This window comes from Peromyscus californicus, unplaced genomic scaffold (assembly GCF_007827085.1).
Source record: "Peromyscus californicus insignis strain IS unplaced genomic scaffold, ASM782708v3 Scaffold_20__1_contigs__length_68692818, whole genome shotgun sequence".
Lineage (NCBI taxonomy): Eukaryota > Metazoa > Chordata > Mammalia > Rodentia > Cricetidae > Peromyscus > Peromyscus californicus.
Genome location: NW_026294503.1, coordinates 46,476,308 through 46,501,106, shown reverse-complemented (window position 1 = coordinate 46,501,106; position 24,799 = coordinate 46,476,308). Strand labels below are relative to the sequence as shown.

At 40.7% G+C, this 24,799-nt stretch overlaps 1 protein-coding gene across 1 annotated transcript in view; it reads right to left on the bottom strand.

Annotated features, from left to right (window-relative positions):
• The window catches only part of Ep300 (E1A binding protein p300), a 72,847-nt gene that overhangs the window by 34,476 nt on the left and 13,572 nt on the right, over window positions 1–24,799 (bottom strand). The window contains exons 2-9 of the mRNA XM_052748406.1: window positions 19,271–19,908; window positions 12,528–12,704; window positions 10,208–10,469; window positions 8,993–9,106; window positions 7,544–7,789; window positions 4,660–4,753; window positions 3,958–4,095; window positions 1,580–1,697 (exon numbers count right to left, since the gene is read on the bottom strand). Coding sequence (XP_052604366.1) covers window positions 1,580–1,697; window positions 3,958–4,095; window positions 4,660–4,753; window positions 7,544–7,789; window positions 8,993–9,106; window positions 10,208–10,469; window positions 12,528–12,704; window positions 19,271–19,908 — 1,787 coding nt within the window. The remainder of the gene's footprint in view (window positions 1–1,579; window positions 1,698–3,957; window positions 4,096–4,659; window positions 4,754–7,543; window positions 7,790–8,992; window positions 9,107–10,207; window positions 10,470–12,527; window positions 12,705–19,270; window positions 19,909–24,799) is intronic.

The window sequence follows — 24,799 nt, the reverse complement described above, 5'->3', positions numbered from 1 at the left end:
TTTTTTTTTTTTTGAGACAGGGTTTCTCTGTGTAGTTTTGGAGCCTGTCCTGGAACTCACTCTGTAGACCAGGCTGGCCTCGAACTCACAGAGATCTGCCCGACTCTGCCTCCGGCCGGAGTGCTGAAATAAAGGCATGCGCCACTGCCCACTTCTACCAATTCTTAAACCTTCAGTTTAATGCAAAGAAAATACTGCTTGACATAAATATCAATAAACTGATTCACCACCTTCTATAGAAGACATCACAAAACCACTAACAATAAGCTGCTTTTCAAAATAAGTCCCACATGAACATAATGTATTATAAGAAAATGTAAACTGGACATGGTAGCACACATCTTTAATCCCAGCACCAGGAAGGCAGAGGCAGGCAGATCAGAGTTTGAGGCCAGCCTGATCTACAGTTAGTTCCAGGACAGCCAGGGAACTCAAAGAAACATTGTCGGGTGTGTGTGTGTGTGTGTGCGCGTGCGTGCGTGCGTGCATGTGTGCGTGTGTGAAAGAGAGTCTGAGAGACAGAGGCTGATAAAATAAGAAGAGGTAAGATAATTTATATACACTTAAAGACATTGCTCTGCTAGCACTTGAGAAATAAAGACAGGAGGATCAAGAATTCATTCAAGTCTAGCCTCCACCAACTTTGAGACCAGCAAATTTTACTTCCAACTTTGTCTCAAATAAAATGAACTGCTTTGTTATTTTGACTATTCAGTACTAGGAAGATGGAACAGTAAAACTATAGAGGATCCTCTCAAGAAAACCAGCATTTGTTTTTTGAGAGACAAGTTCTCAGTATATGGCCTCAAATTCATACAGACCTGTAGCCTCTACCTCCAGAGTACTGGTATTAAAAGATTGCACCAATGCCAGGAGGTAGGGCACACGCCTATAGTCCCAGCACTCAGGAGGCACAGGCAGGTGGATATCTGTGAGTTAGAGGCCAGCCTGGTCTACAGAGCAAGTTCCAGGACAGGCTCCAAAGCTACAGAGAAACTGACTCCACAAACAACAACAAAAAAGTATGCACCACCAAACCTTACCAAGACAAGAAAATTTAAAACTCAACTGTTGCAGATTATTTTAAGATTGTTACATTGTTTATGCTGTGGAATATTTGTTTAATGATGTAAACATATGTTGTATTCTTTTATGTTGCATTTGTTTAACTCTGTGAAGCTGTGTTACTTTGCTTGTCTAAAGCACCTGACTTCTCTAATAAATACAGGAACAGCCAATGGCAAGGCAGGAGAAAGGATAGATGGGGCTAGCAGGCAGAGAGAATAAATAGGAGTATCTGGGAAGAAAAGATCTAGAAGCAAGAAAAGAGAAAAGAGGACTCCAGGGGCCAGTCATCCAGCTACAAAGCAAGCCACGGAGAAAAAAGTAAAGAAAGGTATACAGAAATAGAAAAAGAGGCAAAAAATAAGATGGGACAATTTAAGTTAAGAAAAGCTGGATTCATAAGAAAGAGTAAGTCACTGTGTGTGATTTATTTGGGAGCTGGGTAGTGAGCTTATCAAAGAGCAACAAGTAGTCAACAGACCCACTTCAGAGAAGAGAAAAACTTCTTGCTCACTCTATTGTTTGCAGACTCATACATGTCCCCTTCTACTTTACGAGCATATGCAACAAGGTTTTCCATCCGTCGGTCTTTTAAAGCAGCAGGATCCGGAGTGGGAAATATGGCTTGAACACTGGAACATAAAACAGTACCACTGTAATAACATGTCAGCTTTACATACATTCACCACAGTAAAACATAATACTGTGTAGTTTACCCTAACCAATATTGACATGGTCCATTCACAAAATATAATATTCTCATTCTTTTTCTGAAGTTGTTCATTTCATTAAGTCTCAACTGTATTTTATTTAGGTGTTTTACCTGTATGTCTGCATCATAAGTGTGCAGTGCCCATAGAAGGCAGAAAATGGGATCATATACAATAGGACTGGAGTTACAGACAGCTGTGACCTGCCATGAGGGTGGGCTGGTTTAGAACTTGGGTCCTTGTCTCAGCAGCCAGCATTCTTAAGCCATCAATCCAGACCCCAAAATACTATAATTTTCAAAATTTACCAACAGAACAATGTCTGCTTAGTTTTGCTTTTCTCTAGTGGTGGGCCTAATTTTGATCATGTTCATGATCAGTTCTGTGTAGCACTGGCTGTCTTGGACCTCACTTTGTAGGCCAGAATATCCTTCAACTCACAGAGATTAGCCTGCCTCTGACTCCCAAGTGCTGGAATCAAACGCCTATGTCACCATGCCCATCAAACGTTTTTTATTAAAGGAAAGTTGCTATTACAATATAAAGCAATATTAACTTAAAAAAAATTTTTTAATGACAATCAAAAGGTTCTTATAATCATGAAAAGTAACCCCATAAAAATACTTTCTGAGCCGGGCGGTGGTGGCGCATGCCTTTAATCCCAGCACTCGGGAGGCAGAGCCAGGTGGATCTCTGTGAGTTCGAGGCCAGCCTGGGCTACCAAGTGAGTTCCAGGAAAGGCGCAAAGCTACACAGAGAAACCCTGTCTCAAAAAAACAACAACAACAAAAAAAACAAAAAAAAAAAACTTTCTGGAGGGCTAGAGCAACCGCTTAGAGATTCAGAGCAATTTCTCTTCTTTCAGAGGAATCAAGTTAGGCTCTCAGCACCAGTATTAGGCAGCTCTAGTGGATCAAACACCCTCTTCTATCTCCCCACACACTCATACCCACATAGCATAAACTCATACAAAAATATATAAGCATGAATTAAATACTCTCTGGTCTTTGTGATTCTACATGTAAAATGTTGTACTGTGCCACATAAACAGAGAAAACTGGACTTTTCTTCCAGTATCACGAAGCCTTTAGACATTTCTACTCTTTTAAATTTATTTACTTTATTAAAACAAAACCCAACAATTATTAAAAAATTTTTTAAGAACTTGTAAAGAAGGAGCAAAAAGAAAGCAATTTTGCTATCAAAGAAGTTTCTCACTATAAAGTTGGGTGTGGTAGCCACCACCTTTAATCTCAGTACTCAGCAGGCAGAGGCAGGAGGATTTCCCAAATTCAAGGCCAGCCTGGTCTGCATATCCAGTTCCAAGACAGCTAGGGCTACAAGAGACTCTAACTCAAAATACAAAGAAACAGTTTCCCACTGCAGTAATTCCCTGTAAAATATGTAGCAACAGGATTTTATTCCATTTTTAAATGTGTGTGATAACTTACATAAGCTTATACAAGCATGTCCAGGAGCCCTTGCATCCCCAAATGTCTGATCCTCTTCTGCCTCACCACCACACCAAGTTCATATGGTGGTGGCGATCACACCAGGGTTTCATGTACTTGGGCAAGTATTCTGGCAACAGTGCCAGGTTCAAAAATTAAAATTTTTATTCAAATTGTTTAATTTATTGTTTGTGGGTGTAAGGCACAGCATTGGTGTGAAGGCCAGTGCATATCTTCAGGAGTCAGTTTTCCCCTTTCTACCATGCGAGTTCAGGGGTGGACTTGATGGCAAGAGCCTTTAGTCACTGACCCATCGTACAAGCCCCAAGTAACTAAAAATTAGTTACTATTTCCTGAAACTGGGCAGATAATTTATATGTTAATGACGAAAGCCTTGTAAAATAACGTTAAGAAGGATGGAGAAGAAAGTAAAGAATAAAATAGAATCAAGAACCAGGCATGGTGACAGACAGATGCATACAACCCCAAGTACGCGGGAGGTGGGGGAAAAAGAATCAAGAACTCAAGGTTAGCCTGGGATAGCAAAACCTTACCCCTCAAGACACAAGAAGTAAATTAACATGCCCAGCATGTTTGGAAACATTATTGACACAACTTTTTTTTTCTTCCACTTTTCTTTATTATGAAATTTTCTACTCACTCCACATACTATCCACAGATCCCCACTCCTCCTGACACAACAACTCTTAAGAGTGACATGCTTTACTTACAGTTTATGAACAAGGTGGTTTCGAAGATCCTGAGTAATATCTTCATGCCATTGTTTCCGAATTCCAGTACTAGATGGCTGAGCTGTTGTTGGCAAAGGACCTAGGGAGGCCACACTGGCATTTTCACTCATCATTGGGCTTTAAAAAATGAGTGGTAAAATAGTTTTAGTGAAGAAGTACTAGAGACAGGCTTTACTTAGCACTAACAGTAATTACTGCCATGAGTAGTGACTGAGTATGTTTAAAGGGCATGTGTATGAGACTACATGTTGTTTGTGTGTATACCTCAGTAAAGAAAAGTGTTACATTTCCTCATGAAGGATGAGGATGAACTCTTGTATTTCAAAAGCCAAGTCATGTCACCATGCTGTATTGCCATGGTATCCACCTAATACCACGGCCTTTGATCAATGGCTTAAAATAACACTAAAAGAAACATATTCTTTGAAAACTTCATACATCTGCACAGTATGTTCTGATGGTATCCATCATGGAAGAATGGGATGGAGCTACAACATTTCAGCTCCCTCTTTCTTCTGGAGGGGTACAGATTAACTCATGTAAGTGACGCAAATGTCAAATAAGGTTATGAATGGACACCCTGCTCCTTTCCTTCCTAAAAGCTATCTGCAAATCAAGGAAACTAGATAAAACACTCAAAGAATTCTTAAGTATTTGAAGGGACTCAGGGCACAAACTTACTTTTGAGAATTTATGGCTGAATGCAACATGGAGTCAGAAAGAAGATTCGGTGTCTGAACCCCTACACCTCCATTTACACCCATAGGACTAGCACCTAAAGTAAAATAAAGCAAAATAGGGAAATAATAAATAAAATAGTCACCATACAATGAATACCATGAACCAAGTGAAGAAAATTGTCAAATTAGAAAAAGAATAGCACATTCGTTTAGCAATGCAATCAACAACACAGAAAAACTAACACTTGAAGCAACCTCCCAAACCAGTAAGAAAGAAGAGGCACAGAAGTTGGAAAAAAGGCTCAATTGGTAGTGTTGCTACCCTAGCATGAGGATCAGAGTCCGGATCTCATGCACATACACAAAATACAGTGCTCAAAAGTCACCCTAGTGCCAAAAGGGGTGGTTGCCAGACCTTACTGGTGGCACACATTTTTATTCCCAGTACATGGGAGGTAGTAGCAAGCAGATTTCTGTAAGTCAGAGGTCATCCAGGTCTACTTAAGTGAGTTCCAGGACAGTCAGAACTACATAGCGAGACCTTCTCTCAAATAAACAAAAAATATTGGAAGCAGTAAAAGAAAGCTCAGGGGTTAAAAAAAAAAAAAAAAAAAAGCACTTGTGTGCCATGGTGGCACACACCTTTAATCCCAGCAGTGGGAAGGCCAAGGCAGACGGATCTCTGTGAGTTTGAGGCCAGCCTGGTCTAAAGAATGAGTAGTTCCAGGACAGCCAGGGCTATACAGAGAAACTCTGTCTCAAAAAAAAAAAAAAAAAAAAAAAACACCAAAAAAAAAACCCTAAATAAATAAAAAGCTGCCCTTGAGAATCTTGGTTCAGTTCCCACACTCAAAGCCATACAAAATTCCAATTCTAAAAATCTAATAACCTCTAATTATCTCAAGCTCTACACGTGATACACATACAGTCAAGCAATCAGAAACACACAAATCCAGATAAATGAAACATTAAAAAGCAAAACTAAGAATAGATAGCTTAATCTGTCAAGTGCTTGTCATGGTAACATGAAGTCCTTTAGATATCAGATTCCCAGCACCTATGATGTGATATATGTACTTGTAGTATCAGTAATGAGAAAGCAAAGAGAGCGCAGTCTCTGGGACTCTGTGGCTTGTCAGCAGAGCATAAAGGGCATGCTGAGAGGTCCAGTGAGAAAACCTCTCTGAAAAAAACAAGGCGGGGCTAGAGATATGGCTCAGTGATAAGACACAAGCTGCTCCCCCAGGGGACACCAGTTTAGTTCCTAGCACCCATGTCAGATAGCTTACAACAACCTGTAATATAAGTCAAGATTCAAGAGTTCTGACCTATTAAGGGCACCTATACTCACAAGCACATATGGACATGGACACACATAGATACATACATACATGAAATTAAAAATACTAAATGTAAAAAAAAAAAAAAATTAAAAACAACACAGAGGTTGGAGACCATAAAAGCACTGGTTACTCTAAAAGAGAACCTGGGTTTGATTGCCAGCACCCACATGGAATTTACAGTTCCAGGATACTGCCACCTCATTTCTGTCCTCTATAAGCATGTGGTAGAATAATACACAAGCAAGGAAAACAGACTCAAACATAAAACACAAAGAAAAAGGTATGACTGAAAAAAAGACTCAGAGGTTAAGATAAGAACACTTGCTTGGACAATGGCTTGGCTTGGTAGTATAATCCTTTAATCCCAGCACTAGGGAGGCAGAGACAGGCAGGTCTCAGAATTTGGGGGCAGCCTAGTGCAGTGAGTTCCACAACAGCCAGGGTTATATAGATACCCTCTCAAACAAACAAAGAGATCACTTTAGTGGTGCTCCAGAAGACCCAACTTTAGTTCCCAGCATCCCTGTGTCAGAAGCCTCCAAACTGCCCAAAAATTCAGTTCCAGAGACTCAACACCCCTCCTGGACACCTTCCATGGTCAGTATTAAGTATATGTGCATACAAAGACACACACCAATACACACAAAAAGTAATTAATTTGTTTGTTTGTTTTCGATGAAGTTTCTTTGTGTAGCCTTCACTATCCTGGAACTAGCTCTGTAGACCAGGTTGGCCTCGAACTCACAGAAATCCACCTGCACCTGTCTCTCCACTGCTGGGATTAAGGCATTCAACATCACCACCAAGCAAAAAAATTATAACTTTTTAAAAACAAAGCTGCTCAGACAGGTGTGGTGCCGCATGCCTTTTGCCAGCACTTGGGAGGCAGAGGCAGGAGGATCTCTCAGTTTGAGGCCAACCTGGTCTACATTAAGCTCTAGGACAGGCAGGAATATGTAGAGATCCTGTCTCAAAAAACAAGTAACAGTAACAAAATCAACCAAATAAAAACAAAACAAGAATAAATAGGGTTGACCAATTAAATGACTCAATGGGTAAAGTTCCATAAGACACAAAGGATCTTATTTCTGGAAATTTAAACTCAAGTATGAAAAGGGAAAAAGTAGCCGGGCGGTGGTGGCGCACACCTGTAATCCCAGCACTCGGGAGGCAGAGACAGGTGAATATCTTTGAGTTCAAGGCCAGCCTGGTCTACAGAGCTAGTCCATGACAGGCTCCAAAGCTACAGAGAAACTCTGTCTCGAAAAAAACGCTCCCACCCCCCCAAAAAAAGAAAAGGGAAAAGTCATCAAAAGCAGCATTGCCTGTAATTGCTTTCACCATATGGATTGTAAAGATGTCCTTTATGCTACACTTTAAAATTACCTAATTCCAAAATACATTGAGTAGAAAACAAAACAGAAGGGGATAGAAGTAGGAAGGGAGAGGGTGGAGAGGGAGCATGCCTACGTCAGGTTAATCTTGATTTATGCATGCTATTTCCACACTTAACCACATCACCTCTGGATTAGAAGAACTTACTCATGTTGCTCATAGATCGCATGCCTTGAGGAGACTGCCCCGACTGCTGACTTGGTTGATTCTTTGCTTGTACCTGGGGTTGTGGTGGAATCTGATTTACTTGATAGGGTAGTCCAAGTGCAGCATAGGCTCTCTCTATAGAGCTGGGGTCAATCTGACTAACAGTGCTTAGGCTAGGGGCAGACTGCTGACCCACTCCTAGAGAGCTAGGGTTTCCAAGCCCAACTGGTGCTCCAGTCAGAATTGCTGGAAAAGACAAAAGACGCAATATTAAAATACTATAGTTGGTAAGAAAAAGAGCTAAAATGCTTAATGAATTTTTTTAAAGTTTCAATTACTAAAGTATCTCAGTATTATAGATTATGTCTCCGATTAATTTTTTTTCATTTTCTAGATACATGCTTTATATGTACTTCCAAATTTATCTCTTAAGACTAAATGCTTAATATTTTGTGGAAGAAAGATGTGGTAGTTGCACTTTTTAAATATAGTATTTTTACTTACTACTTTTCTCTGAGAACAATCTCATCATCATCATCTGATAAATTTATTTTATAAAATTAAAAAAAAAAATCACAGAGTGGTGGTATACACCATTAATCCCAGCACCTGGGAGGCAGAGGCAGGCAGATCTCTGTGAGTTCCAGGACAGCCTGGTGTACAAAGCAATTTCCAGGACATCAAGAAGAAAAAAACCTGTTTGTTTAAATGATCTACTTGGCTGCAAGTGTGTAAGAAGAAGCCACTCAGCCGGGCGGTGGTGGCGCACGCCTTTAATCCCAGCACTCGGGAGGCAGAGGCAGGAGGATCTCTGTGAGTTCAAGGCCAGCCTGGTCTACAAAGTGAGTTCCAGGAAAGGCGCAAAACTACAGAGAAACCCTGTCTCGAAAAACCAAAAAAAAGAAGCCACTCAATGCCAAAACAACGATGCTTCAATTTAGGAAATTTTAAAGTAAAGAATAAGTTGTACCTGACAGTACACAATTGTAATCCCAGTATTTAGGAGGCTGAGGCAAAAAGATACCAAGTTTAGTCGGGCGGTGGTGGCGCATGCCTTTAATCCCAGCACTTGGGAGGCAGAGGCAGGTGGATCTTTGTGAGTTCGAGGCCAGCCTGGTCTACAGAGCGAGATCCAGGAAAGGCGCAAAGCTACACAGAGAAACTCTGTCTCGGAAAAAAAAAAAAAAAGATACCAAGTTCAAGGCCAGCCTGGGCCACATAGTAAGACTCTCTATCTCAAGTGGGGGGAAGGGGACGGACACACATTCACTTATTGATCTTTTTAAAGATAAGGAATACTGAGTTCTCACTTTACTAAAGTTTTAGTATGGCATGACAGGACCAGTTTATTCACTAGTCTCACATAATCAAGCAGTACTCTAAACCCTACCAATGGTACCAGTATGGTTCTCAACCTTGGGAATAAATTAGCAAGATTTAATCACTTACACTGTTGATTTCGCTTATCCCCAGCATTTTTGAGAGGAAGACACACAGGACAATCATGCCTTGTACAATTCTTCCAGTGTGAAATGATTTGTCGAGAAGATGCACAATGTGCCACTAAAACAAAACAATAATTTCAAGTTTTCATTACAGGATTAACAGCCAACTTAACAAGTGCTCCAGATGTGGTACCTCTTTTAAGTAAAGATATCCCAGGCTATAGTGCAGAAAACACATACCTATAAAACAGTGATGCCACATTTAAAACTATCCAATTGGGTAAAACTGTAGTACTGCGTTTGGTTTTTGTCCACATGGCTTTGACTAAGCCTTCAACAGTACTATCTAAGCAGTGCTAGGCTGCAACAAATCAAATATCACAAAATAGAAAACAGAAGCCTTTACAACTCCCTGTCCTACTATATCCTACTTACTTAAAATATTTTGCTGTTATACAGCAGCTATCTTTGTAATTCCCCAGAAAGAATATAATCAAGATTCTTTTACCAAAGTAGGTAAATTGCATTTCATCCGACAATAGCTTTTTAAAGGTACTATGATAGGCAAATGAGGAATGATCAAGTTGTGAAGTAGCTTAGTGAGTCAAGGCCTTTGCTATGCAAGCATCAAGACCAGAGTTCAGATCCCTAGTGCCCAAAAATTATCAGTCATGTTAACCCCGATGCTTGAGAGCTGGTGACAATCAATCCTCAGAACTAGCTGATAGCTAGATCAGCCTAATCAGCTACTTCTGGCAAATTTAGGGGTAGAGACATGGCTCGGCAACAGAGTGCTTCTCTAGCATGTACAAGGCTCAGGGTTCAATCTCCAGGTATGTCACAAACAAGCAAATGTATACCAAGAAGCTGTGACTTTATTGGTCTAGAATGTACCTGGAGTATAAAGTTGCTTTGTTTATGGGGGGGGCAAATTTATGGTTTTTTAAAAATTAATTAATTAATTATGCATACAGTGTTCTGCCTTCATGAGTCCCTGCAGGCCAGAAGAGGGCACCAGATCTCATTATTGATGGTTGTGAGGCACCATGTGGTTGCTGGGAATTGAACTCAGGACCTCTGGAAGAGCAGTCAGTGTTCTTAATCACTGAGTCATCTCTCCAGCTCCCAAATTTATGTATTTTGATGTAAGAACATGTGTATGTCCATATTGTCATCACCATGATCAAGGTACTAAACAATAACCCTACAGGCTACTCACCTTGACAGGACTTGCCTGACTGGCAGTGTGTCATGTGGTTTAGAACGTTTTTCATGGTTCGACAGTGGGGAAGATTGCACTGCCTCACTTCCCCATTGGCCTGCTCCCGGCGCTGGCATTTGTGAGCATGTAAAAGGAGAACAAGCTGCTGCTGGATGAGCTTGCGCTTCTCTGGATCAGCTGTGTGTGCTCCAGAACCCATCCCAGGGGCAACTGAAGTCACCAGGCCTGGCTGCTGGACCGATGGGGTAGGCTGCTGGCTCTAAAAGACGTGACAAAGATTTGTGTGCTCTCTTTTAATAAGGACTAGATATATTCAAATTAAACCCTTCTTGGTGATTTACTATATGCCAGACTTCGTTTGTTTATTTGGATGGAAAGAATTCAATAAATACACGATAGCTCCTAGTATCAGAAAGCTTAATGCAGTAAGAAAATAAATTACAACATCTCCCAGTGATAGTCAAAATATGTATACACAGAGAACTAAACCAAAATGAAGAACAGGTAAACTACACATTCTCAGTACTGGAGGCTCAGAGGGTAAGATCCAGAATTCAAGGCCAGCCTTTGCTATACAGCAAATCTGAAGCCAGCCTGTTACCAGACCTTGTCTTAAAAAACACATGGGGGGCTGGAGAGATGGCTCAAAGGTTAAGAGCACCGACTGCTCTTCCAGAGGTCCTGAGTTCAATTCCCAGCACCCACATGGTGGCTCATAACTGTCTGTAATGAGATCTGGTGCCCTCTTCTGTATACATAATAAATAAATAAATAAATACTTAAAAAAAAAAAAAAGGAAGAAAAAACATATAGGAGCTTGACAGATGCTTTAAAGCACTGAGCTTGCTTTTCCAGAGACCCGAATTCAAGTCATAGCACACATGTTCAGAGCTCACAAACACCTATTAACTCAGCTCTAAAAGATCCAAGACCCTCTTCTAGCCTACTTGGGCACCATTGTGTTTCCATACATATACACATAAACAAAAAGAAATCTTAAAACAAGTATTGGAATTAAAGACATGTGCCACCATGTCCAGAAAAAAAATTTGTTTTTACACCTCCAAAAGAAATAAACTTTTATTTTAATAAAAAGAAATAAAATAAAATAAATAAAAAGAAATAAAAGTTATTTCTTAGGAGAGGAAGGACATGTTTTCTTTATCTTTGTATGTTTAAAACTTAACAGACTGTCTAAAAACACAGGCAATGAACACAACACAAAATATTAAAACATGTAAAAAGCAAAATAAAATTACTCTAGGACAATTATTGAAAGGTAAAAACAAACTATTTAAACTTAAAATTCACAACTAGAAATTGTTTGAACCAAATCACAAGAGATCCACCTGTCTCTGCCTCCATAGATTAAAGGTGCGCTGCACCACACACCTAGCATGTCCCCTAAGTGACAAGGTCTCACCTTAGCCCTTGTTGGCCTGGAACTCGCTATGTAGACATGCCTGGCCTAAGCTTACAGAGAGCCTCCTTAGTAGAAATTTTTGAAAGGTGAAAATTGTTAATTACAGCTGCTGCACAATGGAGTTTAACAGTAGCCAAACATGCACCAGGTTCCACCTCAACAGACAGAAATAAAAAGATAATTTTTGAAATTACTTTATTATACTAATGCAAATAAAATTAGTATACTCAGTCCTTGAGAATAGAAACCTTTGCAAGAGTCTTTCTCCAAGAACAGAAAAGTTCTCGTCTCCTAACCTTCAGTAACAGTAAAGCCTGAAGGATAGGCCCCAATGATTTCATTGTGGCACACATTTACTCGTATTTTGATTAGTCTTCCTACAGATCAATACGCACAGGAAATAAGACTCCATATGGAGACTTTGAGAAGTAAAATTCCATTCTAAGGTATGAGGGGCCCCCTCACATGATTCATCCCACCATGTATGTCAGGCTCCAAGTATGTATGATTGTGTTAAATGCCAGCCTACTGCTCACAAAATGGCTTAATGGGTAATGGGAATGGCCTGATTACAGTTCAAGACTCACGTTAGGAGAAAATCAGCTCCTGTAAAATGACTTCTACCATTCACATATTCACCATGGCCTACGTGCACAAACCTACCCTATACATGCATAAATAAATATTAGAAAGAAAGAGGCAGGTGGAGGTGGCACACAAGTTTAATCCCACTTGAGAGGCAGGGGCAGGCAGATCTCTGCGAGTTCAAGGCCACCATAATCTACAGAACTAGTTCCAAGACAGCCAGGGCTACACAGAGAAGAAACCCTGTCTCCAAAATCAAAACAGAAGAGAAAAAAGAGGAAGAAACAGTCTAAAAGATTTCGTACTCACCATGTTGGGCATTCCCCCACCAGGAACTGCCTTTTTGTCCATTGCAAATGGAGATAAGCTATTTGGTAGTACAGTCTTTGCCTGAATTTGGAGACCAAGGCCACTCGCTCCAATCTGCTGTCCAGAATTCTGAGTATATGGTGAACCATAAGGACTGGGATTGCTCATCATTCCCATCTACGTAAAATCAGAAACAAAATTTCATTCTCCATATTACTAAGACATCACCATCCCCATATACTTCATGTTCTATATTACAAAATCATTTTAAAACAAATCTTGATTATATAAAGAAAACACACAAGATGGCTTAGAAGGTAAAGGTGCCTACTATAAAAGTCTGCCAACCTGAATTCAGTGCCCTGCACTTGTAAAGGAGAAAGGAGAGGATTGACTCCATAGGGCTATCATCTAACCTCTACACCCTTACCGTGGTATGTACCATACACACAATGATAAATAAAATCCAAATTTAAAAATCAAAATACACCAAATAAAAATGTGTATGTTTATCAAAGTACATTACATAGGTGTTTAAAAAAAAAACAAAAACCTGAGCACCAGCTAGAGGCTGAGGAATCAGAAACTTCAAGGTCATCCTTAGCTACAGAGGGCCAGGGCTACATAAATCTATTTCTGTAAAAAAGATAACTTCTGCCGGGCGGTGGTGGCGCACGCCTTTAATCCCAGCACTCGGGAGGCAGAGCCAGGTGGATCTCTGTGAGTTCGAGGCCAGCCTGGGCTACCAAGCGAGTCCCAGGAAAGGCGCAAAGCTACACAGAGAAACCCTGTCTCGAAAAAAAACGAGAAAAAAAAAAAAAAAAAAAAAAGATAACTTCTTTGTGTTCAGTTTATCTGGAGCCATTCTACTACACAATGATTAACTGAAAAAAGTTAAGCAGTTTTTAAAATCACATTTATTTATCTGTGTATTTACATTTGTACATGCACACACACTTGCATGCATGTAATTACCACAGGGCATGTGCAGAAGTTAGACACTGCTTGAAGGAGTAAAGGGCATCAGGCTTGGAAAGTTTCTTTACCTACCAAGACATCTCACAGGCAACTTTCTCACTAAACTTGTATCTCACAGATTAGGGCAAAGAGCCTGGTCATCACCTCTTCACTGTTGAGATTAAAAGCCCATGCCATCATAGCCGGCTTTTAAAATGTGTGCTGGAGACTACAAAGTCCCTGCACTTGTGTGACAAGCATTTTACCAAATAATCTTTTTCAAAGACACTCCCCTCCCCCCAAAAAAACCCTGTATTTTCATACCAGGCTTGGTTCTGTGAGGCCTATAATTCCAGCCCTTAGGTGGAAGACGCAGAATTACCAGTTCCATGGTAGGCACATTAATTACCACTATGGGACTACCTGATGTTAACTTGCAAAAAAATAAGGTAACAAAGACGCAATTTTTAAATTTTTTTTCCTTAAGTAGTACCACTTATTTACATCTTTCTCTTTTGAGACATACTCTCACTAAGTAGCCAAGGCTGGCCTTAGAAGTGTAATCCTCCTGCCTCAGCCTCCCAAGGACTGGATCATAAACACCATGTACCATCACATGTGTTTATTTTGTGTATGAACGTTCTGCCAGCACATGTCAGTGCACCACTTGCATGCAGTGCCTTTCAAGACCAGAAGAGGGCATCAGATCCCTGCAAGTGGAGATAGGGTTGGCCACCATATACATGGGTGCTTCGAACTGTCCCTGGGTGCTCTGGAAGGTGAACCATTTAACTACCGAACCATTTCTCCAACACTTGGCTTCTAAGTTTGAAAGTACTAATATTTATTCTAAAATAATTATAATGATGTCCGTGTCTATACTGAATTATAATTCATTCATAATTGCTTCCCTAATTAAAATGGAAATTCACTGAGACATAGGATGAAAGCCATTTTACCTTAGAACTTTGAATGGTACAATAAAAGAAGTAACAAAATGTTTATAAAAGTTCACAAAATAGCCGGGCGGTGGTGGCGCACGCCTTTAATCCCAGCACTCGGGAGGCAGAGCCAGGCGGATCTCTGTGAGTTCGAGGCCAGCCTGGTCTGCAGTGCGAGATCCAGGAAAGGCGCAAAGCTGCACAGAGAAACCCTGTCTCGAAAAACCAAAAAAAAAAAAAAAAAAAAAAAAAAAAAAAAAAAAAAAAAAAAAAGTTCACAAAATAGATAAAATGCAGAAATCTGTAAGCTGCCTTGGAATCTGTATGTAATTATAATGTCTTTATTCACATATATCTCAATATAATCTGGTGTTTTCCCTCAGAATTCCACCTTGCCATCATTATACTTTCTGTCTCTTGAAGCCTTCTTTCTCCTCCACCAAATAGTATAAGATGAGACTATATTTGTGTCTGCTACACTGCTATTTGATCTTGTCCAACTACCCATTATTATACAGAGACTGACCTAACCTGAAAAGGCAGAGAAAGGACCAGTATTGTGCTCCTAGATTGGAACATTCCACTCTGCAGGGAGCTCCTTAAATAAGAAGCTAACAACTTAAAATAGCTTCAGAAAGTCCCTCTCAATCTGACCAGATTCACTAGGTCCCTACCTGTCAGAGTAACCAATAAATGGTAAGAGTCCCCTGCCCTCCAACAGAAGCTGAGAGCAGCAAAACAGATTCTCAGGAGAAAAGCTACAAAAGACTTGGAGGCCAGACCAGCTGTCTGGAACCAACAGAAACCAACCAAGATGCCTGGAAGAGGTTTAGACCAACTGAGTCAATTGGAAAGGACACTCTCCAACTTGTTGAGCTGCCCACAGGCTGTGCAGTATGCTCCAGGTTCCCAGCTTTGTGAACTGTCACTCATCCTGGGGTGAGCTTTGGTGATGCAGGGGTCTTTGAGTCATTTCTTCTTAGGTAAGCAACCTTTCACCCATATTCCTATAAGCAGTCCCAACAAAGTTCACTGGTTCACCAAATTGGACTTTGGTGGTATCTATATTTTGGTCCGTGATTCCCTATCTGGTTAAGTAGACATGTGTGTTTTGTCTCCACAAAGAAAGTTATGCCACACAACAACCAGGAAGTTACAAGCAAAAGACACCCCCCACCCCACAAAAGCTTTTGGGTGCTTTTTAAAAATTATTATTTATCATTAATCCTTTACTAAAAAACACGTATTAAATACCTATTAATACTTAAGTTGCTGCAAAAAAGTTAGGAATTTAGTAACATGCATACCCAGCTACATCACAAAACAAAACAAGGGGGCTGAAGAGATGACTTAAGCAGTTCAGAGCACTTGTTCTTATGATCCATATTCCAAGAACCTACTTGATGGCTCACAACTTTCCTTAAGATTTCCAGGGAATCTTCTTCTGGCTCCTGATGGCACCAAGCACATATGCACATGAAAACAACAAACAAAAGCACTCTACACCAGGCAAGCTCAAGCTTGTAATCTCAGTATTCAGGAGGCTGGGGCAGGAGGACTGAATTCTCAGTTTGACACCAACTTGGGGTACATATCAAAACAAAATAAAAAACAAACAAACAAACAAACAAAAGGCTGGACTTGGTGTCACCTGAGTATGCCATGTATATTCGGGTCCTCCAGCAAACCAGAGGCATCAGATGCCCTGGAGCTGTATTTACAGGTGCTTGGGAACCACCCATCCATCCTAGGTGCTGGAAACAAGCTCTTAACTGTTGAGCCATCATCTCTCTACTCTAACTCTTAATCTAAAACTTTAAAGAGCAGGAAGTCTTGGTGCTGGAGATATATAGCTCAGTTGATATAGTTCTTGCCTGCCATTCATAAGTTCCCGGGTTTGACCCCTCTGTACCCCACAAACCACATGTGGGGTACGTACATACTTGTAATCCCAGCATTCAGGAAGTGGTTGCAGGAAAATCAATATTACATAGGGAGTTGGAGGCCAGCCTGGGATATTGAGATCCTATCTTAAACAAAAACTCTTCTAACATTACATACAAAAAGTTATCACAGATTGATGCCAAGAGTAAACTCCAAAGGTTACACTATCACTTCTGTTTTAGGGAACTGAATTTATTCCTACAACAAATATTCACTTGAATAAATAAAGCTCAGAAGTATTTTAGGGGTGCTGGTGATCAATCCTATGGTCTTGCTCATACTAAGCACACATTCTACAATGAACTCTGAACTACATCCTAAATGAGGCGAGATCCAACCCACCACACCTCCCCCACCCACTAGCCCCTTGTTTTCTGAGACAGCATCTATGTAGCTCTGGTAATCCTGGAACTCTCAACAGTAGACCAGGCTGGATTTTAATTCAGAGATTGATTCATGTGGCTCTGCCTATAAAGTGCTGGAATCAAAGGTGTGTGATACCATGCTGAGTTTAACATTTTTTTTTTCTTGCCAGGCAATTAATTACACAAGTCTTTAATCCCAGAAGTAAAGAGGCATAGAGGCAGGTGGATCTGAATTTGAGGCCAGTCTGATCTACAAAGCAGAGTACCAGGACAGCCAAGGCTACACAGAGAAACCTTGTCTCAAAAACAAAAACAAAGAGACAAACAAACAAACAAAAAAAAAAAAAGAAGAAAGAAAAAAAGCCCTTTTGTGGTGGAATATTCCTTTCCACTGTGTGAAGATATACCACTGCAACCGATATAGCAAACGATTTAATAAAAAGCTAGGCAGGAGGTATAGGTGAGGCTTCTGGACAAAAAGAACTCTGGGAAGAAGGCAGAGTCACCAGCCAGACGTGGAACAACAAGGATGGGCAGAATGGAGATGGAGTAATGAACACGTGGAAGATCACAGATTAAAAAATATGGGTTAAGTTATGAGAGCTAGTTAGAAACAAGCCTAAGCTAAGACTGAGCTTTCATAATTAATAATAGGTCTCTGTGTCATTTTTTGTGAGCTGGCAGCTCAAAACGAAAAGTCTGTCTACACCCTTTACCAATGAAGCCAGCTCTCTAATCCCCCTTTTTTCCTCCTTGAGGTACGGTTGGTCTTTAACTTCCTATAAAGCAGGAGAAGACCTTGAACCTCTGGTCCTACTTACAGATCCACATGCTGGGATTACATGCCTGGTTGTACAGGCTCAAGAAACATGAAGGAGGACCACTATAAAATGCCAGCCACAAGCCTGGCGGTGGTGGCGCATGCCTTTAATCATAGCACTTGGGAGGTATAGGTAAGCGGATAGCAATGAATTCGAGGACAGCCCACAATATGACTGCTACAATAATGAACTCACAGCAAATGTGGTTACTTGAACAAGATGTGCAGTAAAATGGTTCAGTGGGTAAAGGAGAGTGTGTGCACACAAGGAGAGAATAAAACTTCAGAGTTGTTGGTATCTTCATATCCCTGCTGTAGCATACAATGCACACCCACACTATTTTAAAAAGGAGGAGTGGGAAGTACTATGAAGTAGAGGGAAGCCTGCTCAAGATGGAGCCCATTAACATCTCATCATGGATAGGTGAGAAATTCATGAGTGGCAGTTAGAGTTGCTAGGGAAGGAGAATTCATTTACTCCAGTGGTATAAGCACAGGACAGTTGCTCATGCTCCAGTAAGTAACACCATGCCCATGTATGCAATCCTAATTAAACTCAATGGGTCAGAAGCAACAATAATAAGATACAAAAAAGCTGGGTACAGTGGCCTATGTTCTTAATCCTAGCATTACAGAGGCAGGCAGATCTGAATTCAAGACCAGTAAGGTCTACATAGTGAATTCTAGGCCAGCCAAGGATACATAGTAAGACACTGTCTCAAAACAAAACAAAACAAACAAAAAATTTCAAACAAGGCCCAACATCTGGTTATTAAACTACTTAGAATGCTAGTTAAACTTTCATAGGTTTCTTTTTCTTTTTTTAATCCACAACGTCATCAACTATGAATAATGTTTAAAGTGAAAGATACTTACCCTCACTCATCCTTCCCATCCCCCTAAGTGCTGGGCTGGAGTGAAGAAAAAATTTAAGATGGAGGAAGGGGATCTGACTAAACTATAGATGGTGGGTCATGGGAAGCAGAGGCAGGAGGAGAACAGTTGTTAAAACTAAGATCAGCCTGAACTACATTGTGAGTTCTAGCCAACCAAAGTATGTATCAAGACCTTGTCTTCTACTTTTTTTTTTCCAAGATATTTTTATTTATGGATATGTGAATGTGCCTGATTAAGGTTTTATGCACAATGGATATATGTGCATGTACCCACAGAGGCCAGAAAGAGTTGGATGCCCTGGAACTGGAGTTACAGGCAGTTGTGAGCAACTTGTGTGTGCTAGGAACTGAACTCTGGTGCTCTGCAAGAATAGCCAAGACTTAATCTTAATAAATACATGTATGCATGCACTCAAGCTTGCACGCACACCCATTCACATGAGGCTCTAAGAAGTAGAACAAATGAATTCTCTACCTAAACAGTGTTAATACCTACTATCTTAAAATTGCACTTTTATAAGGAGACTACAAGAATAATGTGGAGTCTAAAATGAATTGAGAATATTACAATAGTTAGGCCAGAAAGATTAGGAACTACAGGCAATAATTTTAGAAAAACCATGAAGGTACAAGATCAGTCAAGTGTAAAACAAAATATTTTTCTTTTCTATAAATTTCATAAAAGAGCTTCTTAAAACTTATACCAACATATTAGATCCTTGGTGCATAAACACAAGAATAAACGAATAACTTCAAGCTCTTCCCGCATCACTAAAACAGCCAAATGGGTACTCTGTACACAAACAAAAACAGAACTCACCTTAAGAGGCTGGGGGCCTCTCAATCCTGTTTGTCCTCCCATCTGAGGAGAGCCCTGCTGTAGTGGCTCAGTCAATAAGTTGCCAGCGTTGCCCATGCCAGGATTAGGGTACTGCATATTCGGCCGTCCCCGTCCTGCTCCAATTGAACCATTCATGACTTGATTGGGCATTATCCCTTGTCCATTGCCTGCAGCCAACATTCCAGGATTCATGCCAGCATTCATCCCTGTGTTCATTCCCATGGTAGGCTGATTCACCGGACTGTTCATCATACCTGCTGTGGACTGTGTAGGACCCTGATTTGGTCCACTACTGCCCATCCCCATGTTGGGAGAAGTCAAGCCTGTCTGTGCCATTGGGCTTTTGACCATGCTATTTATCAAACCTAATCCAGGGCTGTTCTGTTGGGCCTGGCTGGCCATAACTTGGCCTGGGCCACCAACCCCCATATTGAGGTTAGGGGAACTACCAGACCGTAGCAATTCTGACAGCTGTTTATGTTTAGAGGCTGCATCTTGCACTATGCCAAGACTTGTCTGAAGTTGACTAATATCGCCACCATTGGTTAGTCCCAATTCCGTAGAGTTGATTAATTCATCTGGTAAGTCATGTTCCAGATCAAACAGTGAACCAAAATCTAAAAGCAAATAGAAAAGATAAAGATTAAGTTTAACACAACCCAAATCAGACGCACATAAGACAGATTCTTCGTAAGTATGAATTAATCCTATCTACACTCTCCATAGAAAACTACATGTTTAGTTTTTGTATTGCAGGTTTTCATATACTAATTATGCATTTTTTAAAAAGAGCTAATTTTGGTTAGACAGGTTAAAAAACTTAAGAACTGTGCCTAAAATAAGATCAAGGGAAAAGAGGGCTGAATGTTGGTAAAATACCTACTAAATGAGTTGCCGAAAAGTTAGTATTAATAATCATTAAAAGGTGTGCTAGAACACTGTCTTCAGCCGGCCAGTAGTGGTGCACGCCTTTAATCCCAGCACTCAGGAGCCAGAGGCAGACGGATCTCTGTAAGTTCAAGGCTAGCCTGGTCTACAGAGTGAGTTCCAGGACAGGCTTCAAAGCTACAGAGAAACCCTGTCTCAAAAAACCAACCAACAAACAAACAAACAAAGTGTGCTAGACCAGATAGACAGCTGATTGGAGAATAGCACTTGTAGCCAAGCCTGGCAACCTGAGTCATGCCCAAAAACCCACATAAATAGAAGAGAACTGAGTCCTGTAAGCTGTCCTCTTGACCTTCACACTCACACATGTACACCAACACACAAATTAATAAAAATGTCTTGTAAAAATGTGTTTTCTAAGTTTTACTTCATATGTGTTTATGTGTGTACTCTTAGAGATCAGAAGAGAGCATCAAATTCCCTGAAGACAGAATTACAAGTGGTTGGGAGCTGCCTAACTTGGCTGCTGTGAACTGAACTCAGTCCTGTGGAAGGGCAGGAAGGAGATGCTGTTAATCATCAAGCCCTCTTTCCTGCCCTTAAAAAAGAAAAAAGAAGCCGGGCGGTGGTGGCGCACGCCTCTAATCCCAGCACTTGGGAGGCAGAGCCAGGCGGATCTCTGTGAGTTCGAGGCCAGCCTGGGCTACCAAGTGAGTTCCAGGAAAGGCGCAAAGCTACACAGAGAAACCCTGTCTCGAAAAACCAAAAAAGAAAAAAAAAAGAAAAAAGAAAATACCTAAAAACTAAAATATCATAAGCTCATACTTATAATCCTAGCACTTAGGAGGTTGAGGAAGGAAGAACATTGCCAATTCCAGGTTTGCTTGGCTAGTGAATTTCAGGCCTGCCTAAACTACAGTGAAACCTTGTTTCAAAAACCTAAAACCAGGCGGATCTCTGTGAGTTCGAGGCCAGCCTGGGCTACCAAGTGAGTCCCAGGAAAGGCGCAAAGCTACACAGAGAAACCCTGTCTCCAAAAACCAAAAAAAAAAAACTAAAACTTTTGTAATTAAACTGAGCAATTCCAGCGTTCCATAGATGGAAAGTTAAAATGCAAACTAAATACTCTAATACATAGACAACCAATCCAGGTCTGGGTGCAGTCGAATAGAACCAACTAAGTGTGAGCCACAGTAACAGGCTATCTACTACTTCTATCACTTCTCATATCACAAGTACATTCTTTGCAAGTGGAGTTATTTTGAGTTAATTTGCTCACATATGACTTGTTCCTACACAAAATCTAGCCAGAAAGGGGTACAGAACATTGCCTCTGGGTACAAACAGCCAATCTCTAGCTCAGCCAGGGAAGTACATAGTATAGATTTGGGCTCTTCAATATTGGCACTTTAGCATTTTACACCAGCAAATCCCTTCTTGTATGGCAAGGGGAGAATGTCTAAGGTTTTAAAATACCCAGAAGTTACTTCTCTCTGCATTTGATTACAAAACTTCAATCACCAGTTTGAAGTTTGCAAAACTTCAAACACACACACACCCCTCCAGTATGATTTTAGCTCAATGTTACAGCACACTCCCATAATTCCAGCACTTGGGAAGTGGAGGCCAGAGAAGTTCAAGTTCATTCTAGACTGTATGAAACACTGTCTCAAAAACAAGTTTCCAGACATCACCAACTGCAACCTGGAAAGGCCAAGTTGTTCCTTATTGACCTGTGAATTGTAATGATCTGCTTTAACATTGAAGTGTTTAAGTTTTCTTTCCTTTAAAAGTTACCAAATAGTTTTCACGTGGGAAAAGCACTAATGGAAACTGGGCAGGGTGACACACTTGTAATCTGGTGCACACCAGAACTTGGAAGATGTAGACAGGAAAATTAGGGGTTCAAGGCCAGCCTGTTCTACTTGAGGTCCTATCTCAAAATAAAACACATTACTGTGGGTTTGAGAGATGACTGAGCAGTTAAAAACCAGAATTCAGATATCAGAACCCACACTGGGTAGCTCACAAATGGCCTCCTGAGGAGGCATCTACACTCTCACAAACACATTCACACAAACACATTAAAAAAAAAATCTTTTAAAACAAAACACATTAATGGGTATTTAATAATTAAAGATACTTGAACCTACACAATCAAACATTAGTCCAAGCTAGAAAAATGGCTCCATGGACATAAATGCTTGCTGTTTAAGCTTAAAGTCTGAAGCTTGGATCCCTAGAACCTGTAATCCCAGTGGGAGGGAGGAAGAGACAGGGAATACCAAGACCAAGTTGCCAAACAGATCAGATCCAGTTTCCAGTCAGATTCAATATAAAAAAGCAGAGTGAGATCAAGGAAGACAACCCAAATCAACCCCAGACCTTCACATACACACATTTGCATGTATACCCATGTGGATGCTAATGTGCACACCACACACATAAACATACGAAAAAAATTGGGCCGCTTCTGGTAGACAATCACTTTAATGACCCACTTGATTCAATCTTATTAAGTATAACTCTTTCTACTCTTTCTATAAGTGGCTTCTCTCTCTCTCTCTCTCTCTCTCTCTCTCCCTCCCTCCCTCCCTCTCTTTCTCTCTCTCTCTCTCAAGACAGAGTTTCTCTGTGTAGCTGCCCTGGAACTCTCTCTAGACCAGGCTGACCTCAAACTCACAGAGATCTGCCTGCCTGTGACTCCAAGCACTGGGTTTAAAAGTGTGCACCACCTGGCTCATGCCTTTAATCCCAGTACTCAGAAGGCAGAGGCAGGCAGATCTCTGTGAGTTTCAGTCCAGCCTGGTCTACAGAATAAGTTCCAGGACAGCCAAGACTACAGAGAAACCCTGTCTAAAAACAACAACATGCTTTATGTGGCTTTCTTTCTGGGGTGTGATTTGGTTTGTCTTGTCTCATTTAAGCAGGGTTTCATGCATCCCAGGTTAGTCTTGAATTCTCTAATTAGCTGAGGATGATCTTGACCTTCCAATTCTCCTGCCTCCATCTCAAAAGTGTTGGGATTACAGCTGTGTCATCACACCTGATAGGTGCTAGAGATTGAACTTCATGTGTGCTAGGCAAGCAGACTACTAACAGAACTACATATTCCTAGCCCTATAGTCTAGATTTTTTTTTTTTTTACTTTCTTCTTTTAAAGAATCTATCAGGCCCTTTCTACCACAACAATGTAATAAACTATGAGGGAGTTGGCAAGACTGCCCAGTGGACGGTGTGTAGTATTGTTGCAGAGGAGGCACGTTTGGTTCCTAACACTCGATTCAGGTGGCTCAGAACCATCTATAACTCCAGCTCTAGGAGACTTGAAATTTTCTGGCCTTCAAGAGCAGTACATTCAAATGCACAAACCCAAACACAGATACACTAATAATTAAAATTTTTTAACAATTAATTTTAAAAACCATAGATAGTTTAGAACATGAATTTTCAATGAAAGTTATCTAAAGCCACCATTCAAAGAATTGCTTAGTATCTTTACTTCCTTGTTGTTTACATTATTGAGTTCTTGTTGTTTACATTATTGAGTTCTGTTTTGTTTCTGAGACAAGGTTTCTCTGGAACTCACTCTGTACACTAGGCTGGCTTCCAATTCAAAGAAATCCTCCTGTCTCTGCCTCCTGAGTACGGGGTGTAAAGGCATGTGACAACACTGTATTAAGATTATTTTAACTACATATATTTTTACTTTCCACTGGAGTATTCAGGGAAAGTCTATTATCAGCACACTGAACATAAAGTGAAGGAACCTGCAACTACTTAGAATTTATACATGTCACAAATTATACAGAAAAATCACAAAATAAACAGTAATACAAATAGCAGGGGTCCTGGGTGGTGGTGGCACACGCCTTTAATCACAGCACTCAGGAGGTAGAGCCAGGTGGATCTCTGTGAGTTCAAAACCGGCCTGGTCTACAGAGTGAGCTCCAGGACAGGCACCAAAACTACACAGAGAAACCCTGTCTCGGAAAAAGCAAAAAAAAAAAAAAAAAAATAGCAGGGGCTACCTGTGGTGATATTGGGTTCCCCAATATATTGTGTACCCTAATAAACTTATCTGGGATCAGAGAACAGAACAGCCACTAGATATAGAGGCCAGAAAATGGTGGCATGTGAGTTCAAAGGCACACTGGAAACAGCCAGGCATGGCGACACACAGTTTTAATCCCAGGAGTGATGGCAGGAAGCAGAAAGGTATATAAGGCGTGAGGACCAGGAACTAGAACCTGGTTAAACTTTTAGGCTTTTAGCAGCAGTTCAGCTGAGATTCATTCCGGATGAGGACTCAGAGGCTTCCAGTTTGAGGAAACAGGATAGGCTGAGAAGTTGGCAAGGTGAGGTTAGCTATGGCCTGTTCTGCTTCTCTGAACTTTCAGTGTTCATCCCAATACCTGGCTCCTGGTTTGTTTTTATTAATAAGACCTTCTAACAATTTGTGCTACAGCTACCTACCAAGATGGCTCAGCTAGTAAAAGGCTCCTCCTGCCAAGCCTGAAAAATGAGTTTGATTTCCCCATACACATGGTGGAAAGAGACCACACCGGACTCCAAGTTGTTCAGTGTCATGGCAAATACAAATAAACATGGTGGAGGGAG